The sequence below is a fragment of the Hippoglossus hippoglossus genome, chromosome 4 (genome assembly GCF_009819705.1).
Source record: "Hippoglossus hippoglossus isolate fHipHip1 chromosome 4, fHipHip1.pri, whole genome shotgun sequence".
Taxonomy (NCBI): Eukaryota; Metazoa; Chordata; class Actinopteri; order Pleuronectiformes; family Pleuronectidae; genus Hippoglossus; species Hippoglossus hippoglossus.
Genome location: NC_047154.1, coordinates 20770489 through 20797373, shown reverse-complemented (window position 1 = coordinate 20797373; position 26885 = coordinate 20770489). Strand labels below are relative to the sequence as shown.

The following is a 26885-nucleotide window of genomic DNA, read 5'->3' as shown; positions in this document are numbered from 1 at the left end:
TAAAGTCACTTATTCAGAGCCTGTTGGGATTACTGGTGATGTGGTTCTGAGGCTGAATGAAGGTGTGAGTCACCGTTAGACTCTTGACTGAATATGATGCAAGTTCGATTAAACGCACATTGAAAAATATTACTTCCAGTGAATAAAACATCATATCACAGGTGGAGTGCAGATATTTTTGGTTTTATCTGCATTGTTTCTGAGGTATCTGATTTTAAGTTTTTCTTTCCTGTTGTGTACATGCAAAATTATTCTTCGTATCACAGAAAAACCCAGAATGAATCATACATTCACAGGGTGAGTGGGACCAATTCATTTCGTTTGCCAGGTGTTAAAATACGGTGAGATTTCTGCCTCCTCCCCAAATACTGTGCTGGTAAATGGAACTGCTCAGGATATGCTTGAATGGTCTCTCAGAGATTTGCATGGCTACAGATGACATCTGAGTAACCTATGATTAATGGTGGTTCTGTAATTTGTTGAACTAATCCTTTAAACTGACTTATTAAGCACATGTTAGTGTAGCGTAGTATAACTTACATGCACAGGTACATCGTTCTTCATATGAAATGTGTTTGGGCTCATGACACACAAATCTATTGACCAGTTTAACCAAAGCCTGCAGACTTTCAAAGTTGTTTGAATGTTTAGCAACTTTCTCCAGCTTTTTATTCAATTAATTATTTTTACTTTTGACGGGTAAAATGGACGATATTAAAGGGCTGATTGACCGAAATTAAAATACATTTAAACAGATTTTCTCACTTGACTCTACGATATCCAGACCTAAACACATTCGAGGTGCATAATGTTTATTCTGTGTTGTTCACAGGTTTGAAACGTTTTATTCAAAACTAAACAGGAACATCCTTGTTTTTCATCTTCCCCAGAATCAATATCTTCACAAGATGATTGTCAGAACAGGGAAGTTGTTAACACTCAAGGAAGAGGTCCAGATGAAAACTGGTGATAGCAAATGTATTGTCACAGTAAAAACCCAGAGAAACCAAATCCTGGCAGACTGAGTGATCTGGGTGGGCTGAGCTCGGGGCTAAGCTGCAGGTGGAGACAGTGACTGTTGCAGAAGTGCTGACAGCTTGTTTTAATGCTAAGTTTCTGAATACAGGCTGTGTGAGTTTCACCATGTATCATCAGCACTTAAATACCTTTAATTTGACTGACAGTGTTACAAAGTGTAACTGTAACAGAGTGTAACTGTCTTTCTTTATTTTTATTTTTGTTTAAGTGAACCAACACTTAATTAAAAGCTTTTTGAACCTATTGATTTGCAGCTGTTATGTGATAATACCACTGACGGAAATAAATCCAGTCAGAGTTGATATTTTGCCAAATGGACAAAACAAAGAAACATACATTTCACGTCTGTGATAGATTAGGCCTTCAGTCACTAAATCGTACACTTGACAGGGTTCATTGGACGATTGGAAAATCTACGTTTCAAACATGCGGACGCTGCAACCTGCTCCTTCTCCTCAGCTGCTGTTACTTCAGGAATGGTCTCGTAGAGGAGGGGGGGGCGGGGGTTAAACATTTCAACAAAAAACCATTACACCGTTGTAAAGTCTCTTTATTATTTGATTCTTTTTAATCACGTAAACATTGTGAATGTCATGCTTGGCCAGTTATAATACGAACAGTTCAAGATCTTGCTGGTATTTGCTATACTTGACTTTCTAGAGATGACTAGCATTTTATACATGTGTAAACAACGTGAAAAATCATTAAATGTAATATGACAAAGAACGTACAGAATAAAACAGCATCAGTTCACGTTCGCTTATGTAAACGTACGTACAATAGTTTAACATGACAGTTTGACAGGATTCATAAAATGATCATTGCTTATTTCGCTGCACAGAGATTTGAGTATGTTCTCGGTCGTAAAGAAATATTTCAACATTTAGAGACTTTTATTTTGTGTGAATTTAATAAGTAGCTGCTTAGCGTAGCTTAGCATAGAGACTGAAAACAAAGGGAAACAGCTAGCCTGGGTCTGCCCGAAGCTATAGCCACCTACCAGCACCTCTCAGTTTTGAATGCTATGATCACAGACTGTACAGACAATATGACAGCTCCGATAAAGTGAACCTTGATCGCCCCCTAGTGGCTACCTGCAATATAGGCTATAAATCCTGCCTCCTCCATGTCAGTGGATGGGACATAGGCCAAACTAAAAAGTCAAAAAACGTCAAACATGCTTTAAGTTGCTCTTATTCAAAAAAACGTTTTGTTTTAATTACACATATAAAAATGTCATGATTGACAGCTGAGACTGACTCGTGATTGGTTGAGTGTGTGACTTCGATAGCACAGCCCCATCCCCATCTCTGCGCAAAATGTCAGTGTTCATATCCAAGACATTTAGACCTCATTTCTGGGCAGTGGGAGGAAGTGGAGACGTTCATCTATATATTCAGTGAATAGTCTGGACAGATCCAGGTGAGTCAATGAGTGAGTCACAACTGGGAAAGGCTTTTAAAACTGCTTATTACAATTAACTACATCTGGTAGCTAACTGGAGACTCTAGAAATCACAATGAACGGAAGAGGGATTGAGTAACAGAGGCTTGTGGAACAGAGGAGCCCAGACATGATGTCATGACTTTGGCTTCCACTGACACATATGACACTGGTATCAAATAAACAAAAGCGAATACGTAACAAAGCATATTCCCAAATAGCTAATAAAAAAACAAAAATCATAAAGAGAATGCTGGTGATTACAGAAAACTTAAAAAAAAAAACTGAAACACAATACAAACCAGTTGTTAAAAACATGGTTTGTTGGTCATAACGCTTTTATTCTCAAATTCTTGCAAACCAGTGGGGCTGGAACTGGAGTATAAAGGGGTCGGAAGGACTTCAGTGTAAAATTCCACTGTTCTGTGTGCAGCCTTCGGGCCCCTGCAGGTATAGGTGTAGTGTGTCAGATTCCAGGTCTCCACTGCTGCAGGTGTAGGTGTAGTGTGTAAAATTCCACTGAGTGCAGCAAAGAACCACCATTTTCAGCCCGAGCCGCCCGTCATCCCACCGGGGGGGTGTCGGAGGAGTCCCGCAGCGAGCCGGTTTCGTCGGACGAAGAAAATGACCCGGGAGCATTTAACTGTGTCTAAAAGTCAGCCTGAAACAACACGGTCAGGAAAATAAACACAACCTCATCCTACTGGCGAGATACAGGGAAAGAGAGCAGCAGAAAAGAAGCGGATCCGTTTCTATGGTGTCAAGTTTTGTTTTCCCAAAATGGTGGCTTTAATGTGAGACACTCCCTCCGGGGGAGCAGGGAGTGCTCCTTCCCGGTAGGTGGGTAAACAACATCACTGGGATGTTTGAGGTATCCAGAGGGGGTGCACTTGGCGTGTTTAGGAGTTGCCATAAAACAAAACCATGGTTACAAGCTCCTCTTCCATGTTTTCAAACAGGATTACATGTTTAGACGAGCCGTCAAGGTTTAAAAACAGATACAGAGAGAACAAAGAATTTGCATAGTGTAGTCGCACGATCAATACACGAGAGTTCAGCTCCGGTACAGGTGAGGCTTTCTGCGGAGCCTTCACGCAGCTCAAACAGCGCGGCGGCTTCCAAACTCATCGGGAAGATGCAAATGCAGCTGCGCTCTAGGCAGCGTGAACCAAAGCCTAAATTAGGAATGTTTAAGCAGGCGTGGAAATTTCACACGATTCACCAAAGTGAGGTGGACGAGCAGACTTTTATTATATATATATATATATGTATATATATATATATATATATAGAACTGCTCGAAACTCAGTAAATATAAAAAAAATGAAAGACAGATTTCACAGTCTTGTGTAGTTTGTGATGGAGCCAGATGTGACCTGTAACAACCCACTCACCCTGCAGAGGTTTTCAACATCCAGTCTTTCCCCAGAGGCCCACCGGCACAACACCCATCAGCTGCTTGTGGTCAGTAAACACCAACAGCAGCCACAGTCACATCGGTGCAAATAAAACCAGATGAAAAATTCTAACTGTGTTGTACATGAACGCAGCCGTGAGGAGTTTTAACAGTAAATATTACGGTTCTTTAGCGACACAAATCCGAGTTGAACAAATCCTCCTGGTTAAAAAAGCACACAGAGAGGAGAGATCGACATGATGGCACTTTCCAAAAAGAAAATGGTAGAATCTACACAGAAAAAATCCCTAAAGTCCACTGATCCACAGTCTCCAAGTTTACAGCCAAACAAGCGAACGAGGCTACTGTTTTTCATTTCCCAAGTGTTGCCAAGGCTTCGGGTGGGGATCTCTTCTGAGGAACTTCTTCTTCGGGGTCTCGCTGAGGGAGAAGGAGCGGGAGGGGTTGGAGGGGTTCTCCTTACGGGAGACGATGCACTCCTTGATGGCGTCTTTGATCACCTGCGAGAGACAAACACAAGGGGGAGGAAACACAAACTGTCAGGTGTCGTCAATGAGGACAAATCCATCCAATCCATCAAGCTTCATTTCAAAAACACATAATAAGTAGTTTTCTTCACTGTCATCGTTTTTTTATAACATGTACTCTTTAGTTTTGGTCCATGTCCCATCCACTAACATGGAGGGGGCAGGATTTATGACTTATGCTGCAGCCAGACACCGGGTGGCGATTGGGATGGTTTGGCTTGAGCCGACCTTTCCGGTGAAATGAAATATTCTCGGCATCTGAACCGCTGCTCTGTGAGGAAGTGACTCACGTCGACTGTGAAAGTCGGTATGACCTGCACAGCGACACACCTACGGCAGACGCGCCACGACGTGCACCAACCCGTTATAGACGGGCCTTTGGGATTTGCACGTTTTCATGTTGCACAATGAATTAATATTTGTGGAGTGACAACATAGAAAAGCAAATCTTCTGCGATGACAGGACTTAATGAAGGAATGAATGACTGAATATCAGAGGAGCGGATGTAACGTGTGTCATACGTGTGAAATATTATCTACAGTGTTTTTTTCATTCCTCCAGGTAAACATCCTCCAGGGCGAACTGACCTCCAGGTTGTTTAGAGTGTTGAACTCCATCAGGTCATGGAGTCGGGTGAAGGCCTCGTTGGAGTACTGGAAATTAAAAGTGGAGAAAGGCGATTCCGGGTCGTCAAAGATGTCGAAGTCTGCAAAGTCCTTCTCCTTCTCAGTCTCTCTGGGGACACCTGTAAGCACATTTAGAATTATTAATGAGTCAGTGAGAAAAAAAAAAACTGGAACAAAATACATAGATAAATATTGTATGTTTAGTTTAAAAGTTCAATATTGAAGCAAGGGTTGACAAAACAGCCTTTCTCCAAGGTCACTTTATCTACTTTTCCCATTTGTCACTTTAGGTTTTGTCCGTGTTGGTTTGAAGGTTTAAGGTCCAAATTGATTGTTTTTGATTGGACTGATATTGTTTCATCAAGAGGGTCGACAATGTAGAGACACTAAAATTCAATAATTCTATATTTCAACATCTACAGTTTCATGATATGTGTGAACTCCTGTTCCTGATGAAAACCATGTGGTGTCGTCAAAAGCTTCACAAAGGCCAGTACCGGAAGTTGAGGTGAGCTGGTTTCGTCAACTAAATAATAAAGTGTATTTATTATTAAAACTTAAAGCAATTCAAATTTTCCGAGTGCAGCACTGTGGGCCACAAATTTGACTTTACACAACCATGAAGCTGATAAACTATTTTATTGTTTTATTGTCTCTGTAGACAATCGCTATGAAAAACTTCATACTAATCTTGAATTTATTACATTGAAGGCTCTTCCTTATCCCAGCCTAATATTAATCCAGGCTTGGGTCAAGCATTCAGAAAGCACTGGCTTGAGCTTCCACAGAGGTTGGGTTCAAGGAGCTGAGGCCACAGCTCCTCAACTATGCTCAACTAAACATGCATTTACGATTGTAGATCTTTGTGGATCTTTTTAAATGTGGATGCTCACTATTCTCAAAAAGTTGTATCTATTTACACGTCGTTTATCATCTGCCTTGTTGGGGAAAACTCAAGTTTTTATTGTTTTATTACTGGTGTAAAGATGTAAGGCTGCAGGCAGGAAGACGTTATCGCTTTTAAAATGCAGACATCGAGTTGTGAGCCCATTCCATAATGACCAACTTCCTTTTTTCACTAATAGGAACTCCATGTACGGTATTATTCCTTCCTATGTCTTTTGGATTTGACTGCAAAAAGCTTATGTAACGTCCATAAACACACTGCGGATATGTGTGGGCTGAAGGCCGGCTAAATGTAAAGTTGGTTTGTCTTTGTGTGTCTCATGATGTATGGCATGTTTACACACAGAGCTCTCCCACTGCAGCGAGAGATTCCCTACTGGCACCTGGCTCCATGAGGAACCATAATTCACCGGGGCGGCTCATAAAACACAGAGGCTCACATCTTACGTGTACTGAGGGAGGGAAGCCTATCGACACACACACACACACACACACACACACACACACACACACACACACACACACACACACACACACACAGCGACCCTGAACAGCTTTTTTTTTACCAGGGTCACTCATGTGGGGCCCAACTTTTAGCAAAACATGAAACAATTCGCTGCTGTCAGCTGATTCCACAGCGCAACTTCGAGGAAGAGATGCCTCATGTGTCATGACGGTAAACCAGCATTACTATAATAATAGTCTTGGCGTAACACACCCCCCCCCCTCCCTCCCTCACACATGCTGTGGAAAACTCCACGAAGGCACACACTCACCAGGCGCTTTGAATTGCCTGAAGTTGATGTTGACCAGGACAAAGTGGATGATAGTCGGGCAGTTCTTCTCTCCTTTCTTTGGTTTGAAAACGTAGCATTCCTTCAGGCCCTCGCGGTCAAAGACTTTGGGGTCGATCTTGGGGAACTGGAGCTTGTTCATTCGAGCCCACTTTTCTGCAAGCAGCAGCTCCTGTGGGATACATTTACAAATCAGAAAACTCTGGTCTCCACCTCTCGTTTGCACGGATCCCTTTTAACAACTTGTGACGGCAAAACAAAGGCAAGTTCGAACCTTGAACGGGGGGCTGGAGTCACTCGGCCGTGCAGAGAAGTCGAAGGAGATGATGAGGTCGACGCCACGCTGCGGCCGCAGGATGAGAGGGTAGGGCAGGTTGTAGGTCAGACCACTGTCCACCACATGGATCTTCTTACTCTTCACATCCAGGGGCTCGTAGATACGATCAAACTCATCCGGGTCTGAGGAAAATCATGCAAAATTAATTGGATGAATGGAAACGTGAATGGAAAGATGGATGTTGTCTGCAACCAAATTTTATTCCACACGACTGACTGGAATAATTTACCTGCGTAACACCTCACCCAGGTATGGGTTGGTAATATTTGACACACCTGCGTTTCAGTGCCAGTGAATAACAGGTGTTGTCAAATGACAACATGCAATGTGAAAGAAGTCGCTGAAGCATTTAGTGAAAAGCTTTGCACTTCAGGTTGGTTCACTCTCACTTTCTAATTCCTTCCTCTCAGCTTCAGGAAATATAGGAAGTAGAGAGGTGTTTTCAACAACAACAAAAAAACACGTACACTAACTGCTCAGCAAAATAGCACAGACACAGTTAGAGACTATAGCGGTTGAGCAAAGTGGAGCATTTAACAGCTCAAGTGCCGGATATTTCCCTCCGACGTTGGCAGACACCGAAAGTGTAACTAGCATGTTCATCACAACTTTATCAGGTAATAATACCAAGGTGTTGTGTTTACAGTTTGTTTCAACGGCAGCCAACTGTCCAAAAAGATCAATTAATGCTGTTTTAAGAGCATTTTCACCGGTTTGTAAAAAGGGCGCGTGTCCACTGTCAGTCATTGTCAATGTACTGTATTTGCAAATTTGTTTAAATAAAGTGCAGAGTAAAAAAAGTAGTTTAAACTAAACAACTAACAACTAAAATCACAGTTCAGGTTAATCTGGATCGTGATTTGGTCTGACAAATTTTTTTGTTCCATTGGTCCGAGGCACCTTTCACATCTTTATTAATCTTTCTTTTTTTGAACATAGAGAGCCGTGCGACGTACAGAGTATAAATCAAGAAAATAATGATTGACAGTTGGTAAATTTGGAGCAGCTGGTTTAATACAGAACATACATTGAGGCTATATTTGATAGCAGGCTTTAACTATACTTACATGCCCATGCATTTCCAAGCCAATGAATGCACAGAGTTCTACACAGTTACTCTTATCTGTCTCCAAAAATGTCAGCATCATTCCTGATGTGTATGACATAATTGTGACGAAAATGTGGAGTCAAAACCTCAAGATTATTATGTCCTGTCTTGTTTTTGACGGCAAAAGAAACGTGCCAGCCAAAACTCTCGCTTTTTTCTGTACCCCAGGCCGTGTCTCTGTGGGAACATGTAAAGTTGCGAAGCTATCCTTTAGGTCTGGAAGCGGCGAAATGTGGCGATATGTCAGCATTCTTACCTGTGACGGCATCAACCTCCTCCTCAGGTGGAGATGCGTGACACGTGACCTCGTTGGCCGGAGAGAAAGGGATGCTGGTGTTCAGGTTCAAGCCCAGCATGAAGTTATGCACCTGGTAACACAGGGAGATCGTATCACGGAGAGAGACAAAGGCAGGTTGGTGTGAATTTGACTACAGGAAGTTTTTTAAAACAAGAATGCAGCCGAAGGACAAGGCAGCGTTTTGTGGGACTCGTTCCATCATTGTCATGCTTTGCGGGGCGTGAACACACTCAGGTACCTTCCCGGCTCGGCCTTCTCTTGTGTTGAACAACGAAGAGTCACTGAAGAGCGATGTGATCATTCGCTGGACCCAGCTGGCCTGAGCGGTGCGGTTGAAATCGTCCTCTGCCTCCTGGTTCTCTCTCCCACCTGAGGGCCAATGGCATGTTGTCAAATCACAACACAAATAATTGAACTGTGAATCAGGATCTGTTCCTTTTTTTTGCAATAAAACAAGAACTTTCCACTTCACTGCGACTAAATGAAAACATCTCACCTAAACGCCAAAAAACAATAAATGATAAAAATCTAAATTATAAGATTCACTTAACAAAAAGAGAGAAATCGCCAGGTGCACAAGCTTGTCTTTGACTCTGTAATCATGCTTTACTTTTTCCTATCATTTTTTTTTTGGCCAGTGCTGTAATGTAAAATCAGAAGATGTCTCGCTTTTTTTTTTTCCAACATGTATTTGGCCTTTTTCCCATTTCTGGCTTCCATAGTTTATACAAAAACAAGTTATTTCTAACCTGGAGCCTTTCTACTTTGAGCTCTCTACGTCATCTTTGATGCCTCGGAGCGATACACATAGTTGAGACATTTTTTCATTCAAATAACAACACAAGTGCTCAAAGCCGACTTTATTAATAAGTATTTCGGTACAGCTGAACACTGAGTACGTAAGCACTGAAAACCTGCTGAAAATTCTCACTTTTCTTCATCGAAGCATTTTCAGATATTTTTGACTAGTAAACTTTAAATAAATAACGACAAGGTTTTTTTTCTGCAAAACTTTAACTTAAACAAACGCATGTTAGGAAATGCTGCTTAATCTCCTTTCTCCTCCTGTGTTTCCTCCTAATCTCTATGAACCGATTCTGCATGTGAATATGTAGAATCTGAAGTGGAGGGACAAGATTTTGAGTCCAGTAGCCCTCTGGTTTCAGATTCACCAATCACCAATCCTCCAACCAGTCTTCCCCATCTGCATGCCGTAGTGACCCTTGGGCAAGATGCTGAACCCCGAATCCCAATGCACTGTATGAATGTGTGTATAGCAAACTGTACTGTAAAGCACTTTGAGTGGTCAAGACTAGAAAAGCGCTACATAAATACAAACCATTTACCATATGCAGATGGTTGTTAGAGATTAGCCAAAATGTCATCTGGACCTAAAACACCTACAAAAAGCATCACTGTTTGTGTTTAGTGTGGAAAACCTGTAACTCGTGTGATGAAAGAAACTAGTCAGGCTGTAAACGGTGAACAGAACGAAAGTCTTGGCCCAGACATCCACTCTCGACCCCTGAAGCTCTGATATATTATTGTCGTCAAACGACAGCCGACGGGTTCCTTGATTCCCAGAACCTTCATGTCCCTGTGCTCCCGGCCCAGTTTTCAAAACTCACCACTGACCCACTCTCCAACCAGACCCCTGCCAGAACCTCGGCTGTCGGTTCAGGATCAGATTGAGAACACTACACCCTCAACCTGTCCTGTGCAGAAGCCAGCACTCCTGGAGAAGCAGTTTGAGATTCCTTACAATAAACTCTCTTAAAGCTTTTGAACTTGTTTTTCTGCAGTTGGAGTCCAGTCAATTCAAAACATTAACAAACCTATCGAAGCTGATTTCAATTCTGTAGCATGCAACCAGATATATCTCGTGACATTTGTACAAAGAAAGATATTATTCTATCTTCAAGGCCATTGTTTCCTGTCTTTCTATTTTTATCTTAGTTCTACGATTTCACTCAAAGCTCAACTCAGAAAAATTATTTTAGTCCCTCAAAGCGTCTCCACTGTTTTATCAATGAGATCATTTAAGAATCAACTTTCACTCAGACGTAAGAATGAGCCAAACGGTTTTTCGACACCACTCACAGTCACGCATAGAGCTAAATTTAATATAGCGCACAAAGAGGTGTCTGGTGTCTGAGCTGCTCGTATAACTGCATAATACATATTTGACTGTGGCTCACCTTTGCGCGGCTCGTCCTCATTGTCCATGCTGTCCTCTCCGACAATGTGCTGCGGTTTGATCTGCTCTGTAAGGCACGAAGCAACAAGGTCAAACCAGGCTCATGGGCACCGCACGTCAGCGCTGCATCTGACTAAACGTGTTTGCTTCAGCTATGTGACATTATCAAATTCACGGCTTATTGTTTGTCTCTATCAAAATATAACTCCTGAGAGAAATACTATACGCCCAATAAAGCAACGTGTTCTTACAGTGGGACAAATTGTTTAAAGGTCACCGCACACGGATGCGTTCAAAGCGTGACAAACTTCCGAGTAAGCACAGGAAGCTAATACCTCACTCAAACAAACACAAACAAACACACACTTCTGTTGGGATGGTTTCCGCGCGGGAATTTTTACTTACTTGTGTCGTTGTGTGTGAAAATAGAGCGTAAGAAAAAACAAATAACAAAAAGGATCGCAGAGAAGTTGGAATGTCAGTTTCAGGAGGACAGGTATAATGTCGCCTGTACTAAAGGGTTAACATCCATTTCAAGTAGCCTACATTCTGTACTTTGTATTTATGTATGTATTTCTGTACAGTACATTAAAGTGTATAAAATATGTTGTTTGGATTTACATAAATATAGATTCGTTTATAAGCCTGTTTTTATTCTTACAGTTTTCCTGCTCCAACAAAAATTGACTTCATAGAGCAAAGGTTTTTATTTTACCCTTTTATTTTTCTCAGGAGTCCCCGATCATGAATCAAATCTTGAATAAGACGTCTTCAACTGCACTCAAAAGTGGTGACTAGAAAACTGTACTAGTCTTTGATTGGTGTTGACAGGTCAAGTAAAACATTGAACAATTTGCTGTTCAAATCCGGGGGGGCGGCAGCTTGCAGCTCTCTCTCTTCAACATATTTTTATCAAGTGGCAACACTACACTATCAAAATATTATATCAGTCCCTTTAGAGGCTGTTGTAGATATTTCAGTCAGATCATGTGATCTGTCTCAGCAGGTCAAGAATGAACTATTTCAAATGCGAAGCCAATGTGGATGAAAAGTCAATAAAACCCTCAGAGAAAAGGAACATTTGAGCGATTACCTAACTCCTCCTCCATGGTGCTGCCACCGACTGTGTCCTTGACTCCCAGCACTCTGTTAAACAGAATGGAGAAGGCACTTCCCCACACACCTGAAACACACACACACACACACACACACACACACACACACACACACACACACACACACACACACACACACACAGAGAGAACACACCGTCAGTGTCACATAGGAGGTTTGGAAAACGTTTTGGTTTAGTGCTGCAGGGGAAAGCGTCTCTCGGCCTCACCCATCAGAAAATGAAGAGGGTTCTCCTCGTATCTCTTCACAGCTGTTCCCATGAAGAACTTGCTCCCGAACAGGTCAGGGGTCATGAAGGTGCCGTACTTTGCCATTCCAATTTCATACGGGCTGAACTCCACCCAGTCTGCAGGTTGAAATGTAAAAAGAAATAAACAAACAACATAGAATATTCACACATACATAGAAGTCAACAGGTCTGAACTGAGCAACTGTTGTACGTAACAAGTGCATTTATTTAGTTTTTCTTGTGCTTTCATTTGATATATTTTAAATAACCCTGAACCCCGGGGGTAGAAGAAGACAACAACGATTATCATTCTAAGTAGTAGGAGAAGTAGTAATATTCCTAAAAGCCTTCTAGGAGCAAAACAAAACAAAGCTGCCAGGTGCACAGGAAGCTGATGTAACTGGGAGTTCAACAAGGGCCCAAAAAAGATGTATGTTGGCTCTGCCTAGAGAAAGTTGTAACCGAGGCCAGAATAGATACATTATTTGGAAAGGCCCAGCTCTGAACTCCAGTTTGAGATTCCAGACAACTTTACCATGAGCTCATTTGCCTCCTGGTTTGTGTCTCTGCAGTTTGAGTTCAGTCAACCCAAAACATTGACAAACCTAAAGTAAGACTTTTCAGGAGGAAGAAGAGGCTCCAAAGATTTGTCAGTAAAAGTAGTCTAGACTGATTTCAACAAAGTTTTTTTTTAGTTACACTTTCAATGACTGTGTGTTATTGTAAGTGAGTGTGGGAGTCTGGCCTTGATGCATTTCACCGTGACACTGCACAAACCTAATCTCTTCACAGTATGAAGCATTACTCCAACAATCTGAGTGATGTGTTATCAGTGTGAATCCTCTTTTCACTTTTTTTTAAGCGAATGAGTTCAGGAGTACTTCTTCAGTATTGCAGCTACAGAGATTAGATCTTTGTGTGGAGCTCCAGGCACAACATCCAATAAATTAGATATCACGGAGCTTGAAACTAAAACATCCTCACAGACTGTCTCCTCTTTATTTTCTACAGAGGAGCTATAGAAAGTGTCTGCAAAGGACATGACTCACTTGAAGACGAACTTTAAGACTGGTTTCTGGATGAGTGGAATTATATTTTAAAAGATCCCCGCAGATTTCATTTCTTTATTTCATTTTCAATATATATATTGGTTCCGCTGAGGGTATAGGTAGCATACAGTTGCTGTGCAGGCCACATCAACAATGAGGAAGTATTGTACAACATCGGACTAACCCAGAGTCCTTCGTGGCCTCAGTTCCTCGAAACAGTTCAGTTACTATCACCGCAGAGCTGTCACTCGACGACACCCCACCACGTAGCACATCCTCTCAGTGTTAGAAGGAAATATGTATTGCTCGGTTACTTTGCATGTGTGCCAAACCCATCTGATAATCTCTGGTTACTCATTACATATGCAAAAAAAATGGTCTGCGAGTGAAATGGGACACATGCAACATAAAATGCAACATAAAAGCACGTCCAGATACGAAAAACGATAGAAATTTACCTGCAAACATGAGCTCAGAGACATCTGGCTTGACGTGCAGACACGTGAAGAGAGGGAGTGGACACTGGGCCTGGTTTATTTTCCCCTGGATGTCACTTAGCTTGATGTCCATCCTCTGGTGGTGGAGAGAACAGTTTTTAAAATCGTTTACACACTTTTATTTTACGCACAAAAATGTTAATGTTGTGGGGAGAAGAGACGAAAAAAGAAAAGAGAAGATATGAAAGAGGAACTGGGGGTGAAGACGAGTGTTGCTGTAGCGGTGAGCAATAAGAAGATAGACAAATAAGGAAATCCATTCAAATTAAAACAAACAACAGCTGTCTGGCGACTCACCGCAGGTACAAGCGTCTCTCCTATGAGCATACCGAAGATATCAGTGAAGGTAACAGGCTGCCCTAGGGCCTTTTTGCTCCACAGGGCCTGGATGTAGTTGGTGATGTGTTGGGGCATCAGCAGCCTCAGGGGGTTACCGCTAACTCTATTCATCAGCTCCTTGTTGATGTCCTTTGGGCCCTTATCTGGAAAGTCGGGGTGGGAATAGAGTGCGGACATGTACCTACAGGGGTAAAGAGGGAGGGAGAAAGTTACACATTGCAAAAATCCAAATGCAAGGTTGTTAAATCAGTTAAAACATGCTTAAAACTCAGGTTCGTGCAGGAAACGATGCTCTCATTAGGAAGTTATATCCACTAAGTCACTTCACAAATATGAAGATGGAGAATGAAATATGCCTCGGGTAATAACTTGATGACAGCTTCATACCAGCCGAGGAGACAGGAAGGATTGCCAGAGCAAGCGAGGAGTCAAGTGTCTTTAGAATTAAAGGAGGTCAGAGAAAGGCAGCGTGTGAAGTGAGAGAAGATTGTGGGAGAAATATAAACTGACCATGTGGATCCGGAGAGGCCGGCGACGTACGTGGCACAGTCCAGAACCCCGGACTCAAACAGGGCCTTCATGACACCCGAGAAGCCGACCATGGCACGGAAACCTCCTCCGGAGCCTGCGATAGCTATCACTGGAACCTGCGACACACACACACACACGCAAACACGCAAACACACACAAAGAGAGAGTCATAATGTGAAGAAGATGTGTCTAGTTACACAGTCACATAAATACTCACCCGGGAGTCTCACATTCACATGAAGGCATTTTTCACTTCCGATTTTCCGCTCTTCCATAACTCTCTCTGTGCCACATGGCTTCCTGCCTCTCCTCTGGGTTTATCTCATGGTCAGTTCAGAATATTTTGTCAGAAATTATTCAAACCGTGTCATTCTGGACATGAAGTGAAGGAATGTTGCAGCACAGCAGAGAGCAGTTTCTGCTTATCTCACTGCTCTGGAGTTTCCTGCATAAACTGAAGTTATAAAAAAAAAAAGGTCTGGCTGTATATTACAGCTGGCTCTGAGGGGGCGTGAAGCAAAAAACAGACCAGGGAGGAAATGAAACTTAGATTGAGAGTAGTGGAGAAGTGTTCTCATCCCAGTCCTGTTTGTGCTATGTCAGCAGGATTACGCAAAAACCACAGAAGCGATTTCCACGACACTTGGTGGAAGGATGGGAAATGGGCCAACAAAGAACCAGTACACTTTTGGTGTGGCTCCGGACCAAGGGATGGATCCAGGAACCTTTTTTTCTTTTCCTTTCACATTGCAAGACAGCAGCCAGAGCTCAGGCAGCCAAATGAAGTAGTTTAATCCTCGACACGCCCCATGAGGGAACACCAAATACCAAGCACAGGAGGGAGTGTTGATTGGCCATATTAGAGGTTAATTAAATGGCATTAATAAATAGCGGTAGCAGCATGACCGCATAGCTTTCGGATGAGCAATAAGGAAGCAGGTTTGCAGCTGACGAAGGTTTACAGTCATATCTGCACAAAGTTTGCAATCTGTCCCTGTTTCCTGTCTTTATCCAAAGATATTAAAAGCTGATGGCTACAGAATAAGTTTATTATTCAAATCAATTTAGTCTTAATTGATTAAACAAACATGTTCATTATTGAAACATGGCTGTGCTATATCGTTATCTTTGGACAAAGCCAGTTGTTTTCCTCAATTTCAAGGTGTTATGCTAAGCTAATAGCTGCTGGCTATAGCTTCATATTTAATGGAAAGACATTAGAGTGGTATCTTGCTTCTCATCCAAACAATAATTAGACTTGACGAAATTTAAAACTGTCCCTGTAAGTGGGAAATGTAGTGTTCGAAGGGTTAAGCTATCACGGGACACATACTGAGGTTTGAGTCCTCCTGCTGCAGCTGTGGGTTCGGTTCTGACCCGGCACTTTGCTGTGTGTCTTCCCCGAAAATAAAACTAAGCTGTCACCTCACACACTTACACAAGTCGTAAAAAAATGTTTAGCATCAAATATGAACAGTCCCATGTTAAATCTATGCTACGGCTTTATTTAGTTGGTCTGTTCCCACCTCCTTTGGAGAGCTGGGGAGGAAACGGGGCTTCTCCATGTCCAGCAGCTTCTTGATGCCCAGCATCACTCTCTCTCTGCGGGTTTGTCTGAACTGTTTCTCTTTGTCACACAGGGCCAAGCTGAACCGCAGGTCCAGTTTAGTGCTGCAGACGTAAATGACAGAAGAAAGGTCTGATTAAAAAAATCTCACAGGAGGAAGGTAAACATGTTTTACGTTTTCTGCTGGGAGACAGACAGAGGATTAGGTTTCCTCATGTTCCTAACACTACTGGTGATGTCGAACTGGTCTGGTGAGAAACACACATCCACAAACAGTCATGACCTCTGACCTTTTGCTCATTATTACTAACCTTTCAAAACACGTGTGGCATTTCCTTATACGCCCATTAACTACCATGGAAATTATGATGCATTTAACTCTCACACAGGTATCCTCTTTCTTACTGAGTCATGTTGCTTTCAAGTTTTAAGTTTAGTTTCTGCACTGCTCTGGGTGAATTCCTATATGTTTTCTGGAATTCCTGTGTATTCTTGAACCTGTGAGGAATTTGTACACGTTGGATATAATGGGTAAATTGGTGAACAATAAATATTGTTACAATAAATAAAACGGATTTAGAAGGGATTACATACCAGATCTCCAGCGACATCTCTAAGTACACTTTGGTTGCCTGTCAAAACAATTGAATATCTGATTATCATAGTAACTTCCTGCTGCTGTTATTGCTCAACAGCCAAATAAATACATATAAAAACAAATAGAAAAGTAATTAGTCACTTTGTATGTTTTTAGATTTCTATATTTTAATTATTGTGTCACAACTGACCTCCATTAGGTCTACAAGTATTGTGTTGGCACATGATAGACATATACACAGTATATCTTCTGTCGTCAATTGAAATATGTAATATTATATCTAATCTAACAATAATAATAATAATAATCTGTGCACATTTATGAGTGATGAAATGTCTTACTTTGCCAATGAGGAAAGCCTCCGTCTTTGTTTGGCCCACTGGGAGCTTGGTGATGTCGTAGGACGCCGTCCCAAGCGTCTCATCCATCACATAGTTGGCGTCCATTAATGTTAACTGGTTGGAATAAACAACATCATTTCATTTCTAAATACACGCTGAGAGCTGCACATTAGTGATTTTAGCCGGTGTCTAAGTTCCCCTGCACAACTTCTAATCAATTCAGATTTGTGGAGAAGTTTTAAAAAGTTCAACGTGAACAAAACACTTGTATTTATGTTTCCTTATATTATCCTAAACTAAAATACCATAAGTCTTCCTGATTACACACTGATCCCAACATCTCCCTCCCTATTCCTGTTTGTCTGCACTGGTGTGGACTCTACTAGACAAGGAAATGCAGGTTTCACCTCCATGACGTTCTGCAGGTTGGGGTCTAATATGAATTGAAAGGTCTCGTCCCATTTTGGGTTGATGTCGTTGTCAATGTGCTTGGTCCTCTTTCTGCTCTCTGGGGCCGTCGGGATGTACAGCTCCACATATGGATCCGGGGTGTCCACTGCACACACACACACACACACACACACACACACACACACACACACACACACACACACACACACACACACACACACACACACACACACACATTCAACAGTCTTACTTAATAACAGAAATCCAAGGTCAAAGTATCTCTCAGTATAAGTACGTTTCAATGGTTTGTACACGTGCACCACGTTCTAAAAATACTGCAGCACTAACATGTTTAGATGATAGAATTACACAAATAGAGTTAAAAAAAGATGTAGTAAGACTCACACAGGTCACCCAGCGCTCCCTTGGTGACGCTCTCAGCCCGAGCCACTGTCACTGTGAACTTGTGAGAAAACTGCTGCTCCACCTGCAATGAAACAGCCGTTCAGCTCAGTGTTACTCATACAGTCAATGGTTTTGCTTCACTGGGTCCAACAACAGTGACGCAAAAGAGATTACAAATCCAAATAGCAAAGATAAATAAGGGCATGACGTATAATTAGAAACATATGACGTAAACGTAATTTACTTGTGTCCACTGACACGTTTGTGTTAATAACTCCCTCAAGTACTTTAAGTTGAATAAACAGCATCTTTAAAGGTCATTTATCTCTAACAGGTTTTCCTTTTGTCCTTCGTAGATATCGTCACTGTACCCACATGCTGGATTAGAAGCAGATGCGGTTTTGCATATTTGCTGTCTGGTTTTTCGTGTCGGCCTGATGACCAGTCTTTCTTAAGAACTTAAGTAACTCTCGGTGACTGTTCCATTACAGATGCAGTTTTAAGGTGTGAACATGTAGGGTGACATGATTCCAATGAATTGAGACGTGTTTGAAACAGAAAAAGGGTTACGAGACTTTTACCAGATTAAATGCAGATATCCTGAACATTTTATCTCATATTTTCTGCTTGAACAAACCCTCATCTGACCTTGGCACCAGCTGCAGTGATAACAAACATGACATTGCTGATGAGATGTTTGGTGCAAAATCTGACAAGTCCAGTTTTGCTCAGGAGCAAAAAGATTGACTTGCGAAAACCACTGAAATCTCTCTGATTTCGTTTCAACTTGCCTCAGTTTGACTGTCTGTGAAATAATATCTATGCCAGTACTCACAATTATACTGTTAGCCATTGTGTGTTGTCAGGTGGGTAATTCTCAGAAAAGCCTTTGTCAGAATGTGAAATTGAACTCAGGAGAACATCCCACTCGCGAACTCAAGCGTCCAGAGCCTGGAAGAGGAAACAAAGAAGTTGATTATCAGAGCAAATGTAGAGGATCACAGCTTTTACAGATATTTACATGGAAAGACATCCACTTTTGACCAGAGCTGCCTCTACATCAACAACCAGGCATATTACTAGAACTGCTCGAAGGGGGAAATCTTCCATAAAACAAGTCATAGCTACTTTAGAATACATCAGTGGAGCCTTTCACATGTTGAGAGGTGAAAGGGAAAGCGTGCCGACAAACCCATGATAATGTTTACATGTATTTGAGTGTAGGACAAACTTGACCATTGCACCGTTGCTCCCCATCTCCCTCCCTCCACCTCCAGTGAGAACCTAAACTCTTCTCGGTCACCGCCAACGGCACAACGGCGGAGAGGGTTGACACCTTCAAGTACCTGGGTGTAAACACCTAACTATGGAAGCCACAAATCCTCACGGACTTCTACCGAGGCACCACACGGACCGCAAGGGGCTGCAGACGGTGCACAGCACAAAACCAGGTGCAGCCTGCAGGAGGTGTAAATCCAGCGAGGCCTCACACGGTTCCTCTGGGTCATAAAGGTCGAGACGAATCCTGATCTCTCTCCTGTCCTCAGGTCGGAGAGACAGGACTCTTCGGACTCACACCACCATCAGGCCATAAAACAAAATAAACCGCGAAACAACCCTGTGCAATTCAACACACGATACACAACACACACACACACACAGTAAATGTGAACCTGGGTGTGCATTTACGGAAGAGATGGTGAGGTGATTATTTTTAGATAAGCACACATATACTCCGAAAAGAAATTTGCATGTGGTGTGAGAGAGGGTGGGAGGGTGTGTGAAGGTACTGTTTGTGTGGGTGTGTGGGTGTGTGTGTGTGTCTGTGTGTCTGTGTGTGTGTGGTAGCATATCAAGGTCAGTGAGTCTTTTCTCAGTTGTTCACCAAAGCGTGTCAATACTGAGGGGACTGAGAGCACGTAGAGCGTCTGTGTGTTCACAGCACCGGTCACGTACTGTGCAGCAGTGGTCCAACTTTTCAAGCTGCCAGCTCGCTCTGCCCTTGTTCCGCGATGCACAATGAGATGAGTGGATGCAGGCTGCTTTAGTCCTGAGCCAGCATGACCCAGGGACATTAACCCAGCAACTGCATTTCATAGGGGGACACAAAGGTGCGCAACAGAGACACGCAAACCAGCAGACATTATTTGAGTGTGTCTGCAGTGCGAGAAGTCTGCACTTGCACTGGAGACAGTGTTGAAGGAAATCTCACAGAATCACTCGTATGAATCACTGTGCATTTACCTAAAGAAACATTGCAGAGGGAAATCATTGCACACTCCCTATCTGGATTATTTGCTCCTTATACAGAACGTGTTATCACTCCACTAACAGGTTTTGCCTGATTCTTATAGGCTGCAGGTCAGATCTGACGAGGCCTGATGGTACAGTATGAGCGTGCAACATACAGTGATAGATAATATTACTACCTCTGAGCAATGATTTAAATGTAAAAATATGACATTAAATACATCAATATAGACTGTAAAGTGAATATTTAAGAGTATAAACACCCTCGTTGTTTGTATTCGTGCCTCACTTAGGCCTGATCTGCCCTTAAAGGTACTTCTAGTGTTATTAAAAGCGTGTTTTCTGTTTCCTTATCCTCTGGCGGAACGTGAACTGCTAAGGAAGACGCGGGTTGGAGCGCGACTGCTCATTGGCACCGACCTTCCTGTTCCAAATTTGCAAAATCCACACAACTCTATGTTATACAGACAAGGAAAGTGGGGAACGTACCTCAAGTGTAGCGCGCTATCAACTCACAAATCCTGACATTTGTGTCATGCTGACTGAGAATATGTTCCCTCCGCTGCGGGAGTGGAGAGATGGAGGAGGCGCCTCTTCTCGGCGGCGCAGTACGCACACCCGGCAGTCAGTCAGTCAGTCCGTCCGTCAGTCGGGAGGATCGCAGCTGGAGAATCAATAACAACACGAACCTCACGGAACCGAGGGCAAATGGCCAGTTTACACGCTGACACAGAAGTCGTGACAAACAGGAAAGAGTTGCAAAAACTTCCGGGCAGCAGTCAGAGTTTGAGTCATCTTGCAATCTGACGAGGGCTTTCCACCTCTCCCGGTGCGCAACCGGTGCGCAACCGCGTCCACACGAGGGCGCGTAAAGTCACAGAAGTGTGGACAGAATAAAGTAGTGAGTGTCCTCGGAGCATGACACAAAGGTGACGGGAAAGTTAAATTATTTCAAGTTAAACTTTCCCTGTGGTTCATGTGTTGGTAACTTCCGGACAAACGTTTTGCGCCACACATCGAACCAGAGAAACATCTGGTTTTAATAGATGGATTTGACACAGTCATACATTTTACAAGGGTATTTTTCCCCAATCCCACATTGTCATCACATGTTCTGAAGAAAACCCAGTTATTCCAAGTAGCTAAAAATTAAGTTACACAATAAAAAGAGTGAAAGGGGCCAACACAGATCCTGTACGACTCCACACAGACTCGAGAAGTTTTCATGAAACCAGTTAAATAAAGATTTGATCATATTCAGAGTATTATCTTATCTCTTAGAATAAATTAGGTCTAACGCATTAAATAACACAATAATAATAATAATAATAATAATAATAATAATAATATTTTTTATTTCACGGCAATGCAGTATATTATAAATAATCACATGAATCTATAGATAGATAGAGACATAGATAAACCATTATTATCATGCCTTATGGACGTTCTTCCGTGGAAATAAATAAAGTGTTCATACTTCTCTATAATACGTGTGTAAGTCTATAATAGTCCATAATAATAATAATAAAAAATATAAAAATGGTTGACTATGAAGTCAACTACGTTACACGTTTCCTGTTTGCATGGGAAATAAATAAATAACTTTTCAGACTTGTTTGTAAATCAAATATAATATTTTCCACTGGGAATTACACCAATGGAAAAGAAGCGGAGGAAATAGGACGCAGGGAAATAAAGAAATGACAAAGGGCACATACCATCAACTGGAAATCCATATTCGGTAGTGGACAGAGCTGTGGTGGTTGCGAAAGACAAGAGATTCCGGACCATCAGGTGTTGGTCGACCACCGATGTGTGTCCTCTATAGATGAGGCGCGCGCTCATCGCTGCACGCTGTGTGACGTCACCCTCCAGGAGTATAAAGGTGGTGCCATCGAGCAGGTCTGCACATTCAAACCCTCAACTTCCAGCAGAGAGGAGGAGGAGAGAGGAGAGGAAACAAGGACCCAGGAAAAGAAGAAACAAAACAGAAGAAGAGACCAAGTGTTTGGAGTATGAACACATTCACATTCCCGGTTTTCCTGTTGGCGCTGGGCTGGCTCGTGTGTGAAGGAGGTAAGAAGAAGACAATCATGTTTTAAACAGGAGCTGGGAAACTCAAGACTTCTGCTTTTATGTGTCTGAAGTTTGACTTGGATTAGTTTGGGGGATTTAAAAAAAATATTTTGTGTCTTAATTCACACATAACTTGTTTTATATGAATATAACAGCATCAAAATCTAAATGTTTCATATGTGTTTTATAAATTTGTTATGGTTTAACAAATAGTGTAGGGTGTTTTTATGGTTTAATATTTTTTCTTACACAGTTTTTTCTGCATATGAGAAGAAGAGAATTCTAATTATCATTTTTCCCCCCCCAGGTAACCCATGCTGCTCAGAGCCATGCCAGAACAAGGGCGTCTGCATGGCACTCGGAGCAGAGGATTATGAGTGTGACTGCACACGGACGGGCTTTCAAGGAAAAAACTGCACAACGCGTGAGTACACGAGCAGATCAACATATCAGGTGTATCCTGGAATCAGGTTGGGTCTGTTTTACTCACTGTCTCTCGTGTGTTTTACAGCCGAGCTCCTCACACGGATCAAAGTGGCCCTGAAGCCTTCGCCCAACACCGTCCACTACCTTCTCACCCACTTCAAGGGCTTCTGGAACATCATCAACAACATCTCATTTCTCCGCGATGCCATCATGAGCTATGTGCTGACATGTGAGTCTCACTCTCGCCCCAAGGCAGAAATTAGATGGATTGTAAACGTCTTCTCGGCACTTTAAACAATTTGTAAAGCAAGTTGTTGAGAGGCAGTTGTAGTTTTAATATCCATAGTGGCTATATAAATAAATGTCTTTCATCCCCCTCCTCTTCAGCCCGATCCCACATGATTGATAGTCCTCCAACTTTCAACGCGGATTATGGCTACAAAAACTGGGAGGCCTATTCCAACCTCTCCTACTACACGCGCACCCTCCCCCCTGTACCTGAGGATTGCCCAACACCCATGGGAGTATTAGGTGAGTAGCACTCCCTCTGGAGAACCAGTTTTCACAGATTCTTGAATACTGAGCAAGAGTGGCTCGGTCCCATTACATCATAGGAAGCTATTCCTTCGGGTGACTGACAAGAGTTTAAATAAGCTGGTTGAACACAGCTCAACCTGAAGACATCAAACCTAACTTTGGCACATTCCACATTAAAAAAAAGCAGGTTTATCCAGATGAAACAGGCCTTATTCTGTATTATGGTGTTTGTATATTAACTGTAATGTTCTTAACTGTTTCCCCAGGTAAAAAAGAGCTTCCTGATGCTAAAGTTTTGGCGGAGAAGCTCCTGATGAGGAGACAGTTCATCCCGGACCCGCAGGGCACCAGCCTGATGTTTGCATTCTTTGCCCAGCATTTCACCCACCAGTTCTTCAAGTCCGACATGAAGAAAGGACCTGCTTTCACCCTGGCTCAAGGCCACGGGGTAAGACGAGCACATTTTCAGACTGTAGGTCAGGTTTTCTGAATGATTTCGTTAAAAAGTAACATGTATTAATGGCGTCGTTGTTGCTTTCAGGTGGACCTCAGCCACATTTACGGAGGCAACCTGGAGAGGCAACACAAGCTCAGACTCTTCAAGGACGGCAAGCTTCGATATCAGGTATAAGAAGAGACAGATGACGCTCTGACAGACACACGCCTCAAACCACACAAGTGTCCTAACAGTTGCTTCCTCTCTTTCGTAACCCTGCAGATCATGAACGGAGAGGTGTACCCCCCGACAGTAAAGGAAGTGGGCGCTGACATGCACTACCCTCCTCACGTACCAGAATCTCACCGCTTCGCTGTCGGCCACGAGGCCTTCGGCCTGGTCCCGGGTCTGATGATGTACGCCACCATTTGGCTGCGGGAGCACAACCGGGTGTGCGATGTGCTGAAGGAGGTGCACCCCGACTGGGACGACGAAAGACTCTTCCAGACCTCACGGCTCATCCTGATTGGTGAGTTCAAGAGCAGTTTTTGTGACTTCTTTAGAAAACTGCTGCACCGTAACTGGGGAAATAAAACCAAAACAATAATCAGATGATAATAATGTAATTATGTGGGATTTTAAAATAGAGGAAGTTTTTATTTTGGTAATCACCTAAAAAAAAAAACCCTGTTGCACATAATGAAGCGTTTCAGGAACAAGGTTTAGTGAAGGACGTTAGAATTTATTTTCAATAATAGAAAGAGGAAATGGTATTTCTTTTTTATTTCATAACATCACTGCAGGTTTACCAGCTTCTACAGACAGATAATAAGTCAAAGATCCTTCAAGATATTGTTTAAGACTTTAAAAATACTTGAAACTTAATAATAATTTGAATTTTATGAAGATTATCCAAAAAAAACTGTCTCCTGCTTTGCTGTAAATTTTGAAATTTTAACATTTCCACATCAAAATTTGTGTGACACATCCAGCAAATTAATGTAAAAGGTCAAACTCTGCACAGACATCATCCTGAACTGTGAAGCAACACTGAAAAAAACACATATTTGAAAGCAAGAGGGACATCGTAAACGTGCAACATCTGCATCATATGTAATATTCAACCATTTCTCTTTTAGGTGAGACCATCAAGATCGTGATCGAGGACTACGTGCAGCATCTGAGCGGCTACAACTTCAAGCTCAAGTTCGACCCCGAGCTGCTCTTCAACCAGCGTTTCCAGTACCAGAACCGCATCGCCTCAGAGTTCAACACCCTGTACCACTGGCACCCGCTGATGCCTGAAACCTTCCACATCGAGGAAACCGATTACAACTACAAACAGTTTGTCTTCAACACGTCTGTGGTGACCGAGCACGGCATCGGCAACCTGGTGGAGTCATTCACCAAGCAGGTTGCTGGACGGGTAAGAAATGCTCTGAGTTTCATTTGAAATTGTGACATTGCTGTTGTTGCTTCAAGTTTTGCAAAGCTAACTTTTCATGCTTTTTCTTTTTTCCAGGTTGCAGGCGGCCGTAACGTCCCTCCAGCTATCATGTACGTGGCCATTAAGTCCATAGAGAACAGCAGAAAGATGCGTTACCAGTCCCTGAATGCCTACAGGAAACGATTCAACATGAAGCCCTACACCTCTTTTGAAGACATGACAGGTGAGACACAGTTGAGATGACCCACAAAAACCTGTGGAACTATTAGGAAGATGTCAGAGGATTAGGAAGGAGGATATTATTGAAAGGAAATGATGCATCAAGCCATATTATTGCTGCAGTAATAATATTATCATTGTCTTTAACTGGTTGCAGGGATGAAATACAACCTTTTTAAAAAACGCAGATCAAAAGATTAAACCTCGTGTCATAGAAAACTTACTTCTAATTAAGAAAAATAGCCCGGACCCTGTCTAAGTCCCCACCAGCTTTGGAGGTTAGGAATTTATTTCCGTGACTCTTAAGCCCCAGATGTTCATTTCATCTTGAGACAGTGTAAGCAGACTGTCATCACAGAGCGTAAGACATAAACACACAAGGAGGGCCTCCTCTTCCTGCTGCTGTATCTAATGTTGATTAAAAACTAAATGTGATATATGAGCTTTGAGAGAGAAAAGGACAAAGAAGTAAAAAATAAGAAGAGAGGTAGTTTCTATTAATGAGTCCAAACGAAGTGGTGATAGAGAACAAGTTGCTGTGAGCTTTGCAGCCGCTGCACCGGTGAGGCGAGCCGAACTGAGTCGCTAACTCAAACTGTTTTCTCATCTGCGTTGCTCAGGAGAGACCGAAATGGCTGCAGTGCTGGAAGAGATGTACGGAGACGTCGACGCCGTGGAGCTTTACCCGGGCCTGCTCATCGAGAAACCCAGATCTAACTCCATCTTCGGTGAGACCATGGTGGAGATGGGGGCCCCTTACTCCCTCAAGGGTTTAATGGGAAACCCCATCTGCTCGCCGGAGTACTGGAAGCCCAGCACCTTCGGCGGAAGCGTGGGATTCGACATCATCAACACCGCATCCCTGCAGAGGCTCGTGTGCAATAACGTGCAGGGCCCCTGTCCCGTGGCGTCCTTCCACGTGACGGACATTAAAGAGACGGGCTCCATGATCATCAACTCAAGCACGGCCCAGTCACGCAGCAGTGACATCAACCCTACAGTCATTCTGAAAGAAAGGAGTACTGAGCTCTAATTTCTTATTTCATTCGGTTATTTTATATATCTATATATGTATTTATTTATTTATTTATTCTTATTGTCATATTTATTGTTAACTCTATTTATAGCATTAAAATGAAAAAGTGATAACAGATTTTTTTATGTGGAACTTTGTGTTTTTTTTCTTGTCTAGTTTTCAAGAACAAAAGCCTGTGGTTGTTAATTTATTGAGCGATTTATTGTATTCTAAGTTTATTACTGTAAAAGTTGATTTAATGACTTCAGTCACTACAACTTGATACTTGAAGATTAGTTTACAGTTTCCAGCAGACGTCATGACACTGCTCTCCACAGATGAACTGCTGCTCTCCCACTTATGTCCATGCAAGTGTGTGGTTGTCCAGTCACCACAGTGAGCTGTTCACCCCACAGCAATACAGTCGTACACTATAGTAGTGATGTTACACTCTCTTGATCTGATGTTACAAACAGTAGTGGTAACCATATCAGTATTGTTTTACAGATTTCTTTTTTCAGGCTGTTTATTGACTGCGTCTGAGCTGCACTGTTGTATAATATTTTCATTGTCATTCTATGAAAGTGTTTGATTTGATTGTATGGGGCAGTTTGTTGCCAATTCTGTTACAAATACCTTGTTGACCTGCAACTTTGAAACTAATAAATACTACTAGGAAATTA

General features: G+C 42.4%; 2 protein-coding genes and 1 long non-coding RNA gene across 4 annotated transcripts; 2 read left to right on the top strand and 1 right to left on the bottom strand.

The window, feature by feature from the left end:
- The first annotated feature begins 1570 nt into the window (after window positions 1-1570).
- On the top strand, window positions 1571-2912 carry LOC117760690. The gene is made up of 2 exons (XR_004613705.1): window positions 1571-1613; window positions 1644-2912. It is a non-coding gene; the product is annotated as an uncharacterized LOC117760690 (long non-coding RNA).
- Window positions 2256-20668, bottom strand: LOC117760686 (cytosolic phospholipase A2-like). Its single transcript, XM_034583918.1, has 19 exons — window positions 20533-20668; window positions 18629-18744; window positions 17794-17875; window positions 17385-17533; window positions 16978-17091; window positions 16633-16670; window positions 15998-16142; window positions 14451-14587; window positions 13899-14121; window positions 13563-13677; window positions 12035-12172; window positions 11786-11875; window positions 10694-10759; window positions 8734-8864; window positions 8454-8565; window positions 7027-7211; window positions 6735-6924; window positions 5014-5171; window positions 2256-4398 (listed from the first exon to the last, which is right to left on the bottom strand). Exons 2-19 carry the CDS (start codon window positions 18644-18646, stop codon window positions 4240-4242), a joined length of 2250 nt encoding a protein of 749 aa, XP_034439809.1. The 5' UTR covers window positions 18647-18744; window positions 20533-20668; the 3' UTR covers window positions 2256-4239.
- ptgs2b (prostaglandin-endoperoxide synthase 2b) lies at window positions 12046-26885 on the top strand. 2 transcript variants are annotated; one of them, XM_034583926.1, is made up of 11 exons: window positions 12046-12053; window positions 22018-22122; window positions 22430-22546; window positions 22634-22777; window positions 22936-23079; window positions 23352-23533; window positions 23627-23710; window positions 23804-24050; window positions 24661-24947; window positions 25044-25191; window positions 25808-26220. In XM_034583926.1, the coding sequence occupies exons 2-11, from the start codon at window positions 22062-22064 to the stop codon at window positions 26218-26220; spliced, it is 1827 nt and encodes a 608-aa protein (XP_034439817.1). In that variant the 5' UTR covers window positions 12046-12053; window positions 22018-22061. The 2 variants fall into 2 exon arrangements, with proteins under 2 accessions (XP_034439817.1, XP_034439816.1); XM_034583925.1 differs by lacking the exon at window positions 12046-12053 and having other exon boundaries at window positions 21971-22122; window positions 25808-26885.

Excerpts from the sequence above, each read along its gene's own strand:
- LOC117760686 (XM_034583918.1), bottom strand. Across the intron at positions 12,173-13,562 it reads CTCTGAGCTCATGTTTGCAG|ACTGGGTGGAGTTCAGCCCG; the intron begins GTAAATTTCTAT and ends TTCAACCTGCAG. Across the intron at positions 5,172-6,734 it reads CAGGCAATTCAAAGCGCCTG|GTGTCCCCAGAGAGACTGAG; the intron begins GTGAGTGTGTGC and ends ATGTGCTTACAG.
- ptgs2b (XM_034583925.1), top strand. The coding sequence starts at position 22,062 with ATGAACACATTCACATTCCCGGTTTTCCTGTTGGCGCTGGGCTGGCTC. Across the intron at positions 22,778-22,935 it reads CATGAGCTATGTGCTGACAT|CCCGATCCCACATGATTGAT; the intron begins GTGAGTCTCACT and ends CCTCCTCTTCAG. Across the intron at positions 24,948-25,043 it reads CCAAGCAGGTTGCTGGACGG|GTTGCAGGCGGCCGTAACGT; the intron begins GTAAGAAATGCT and ends TCTTTTTTCCAG.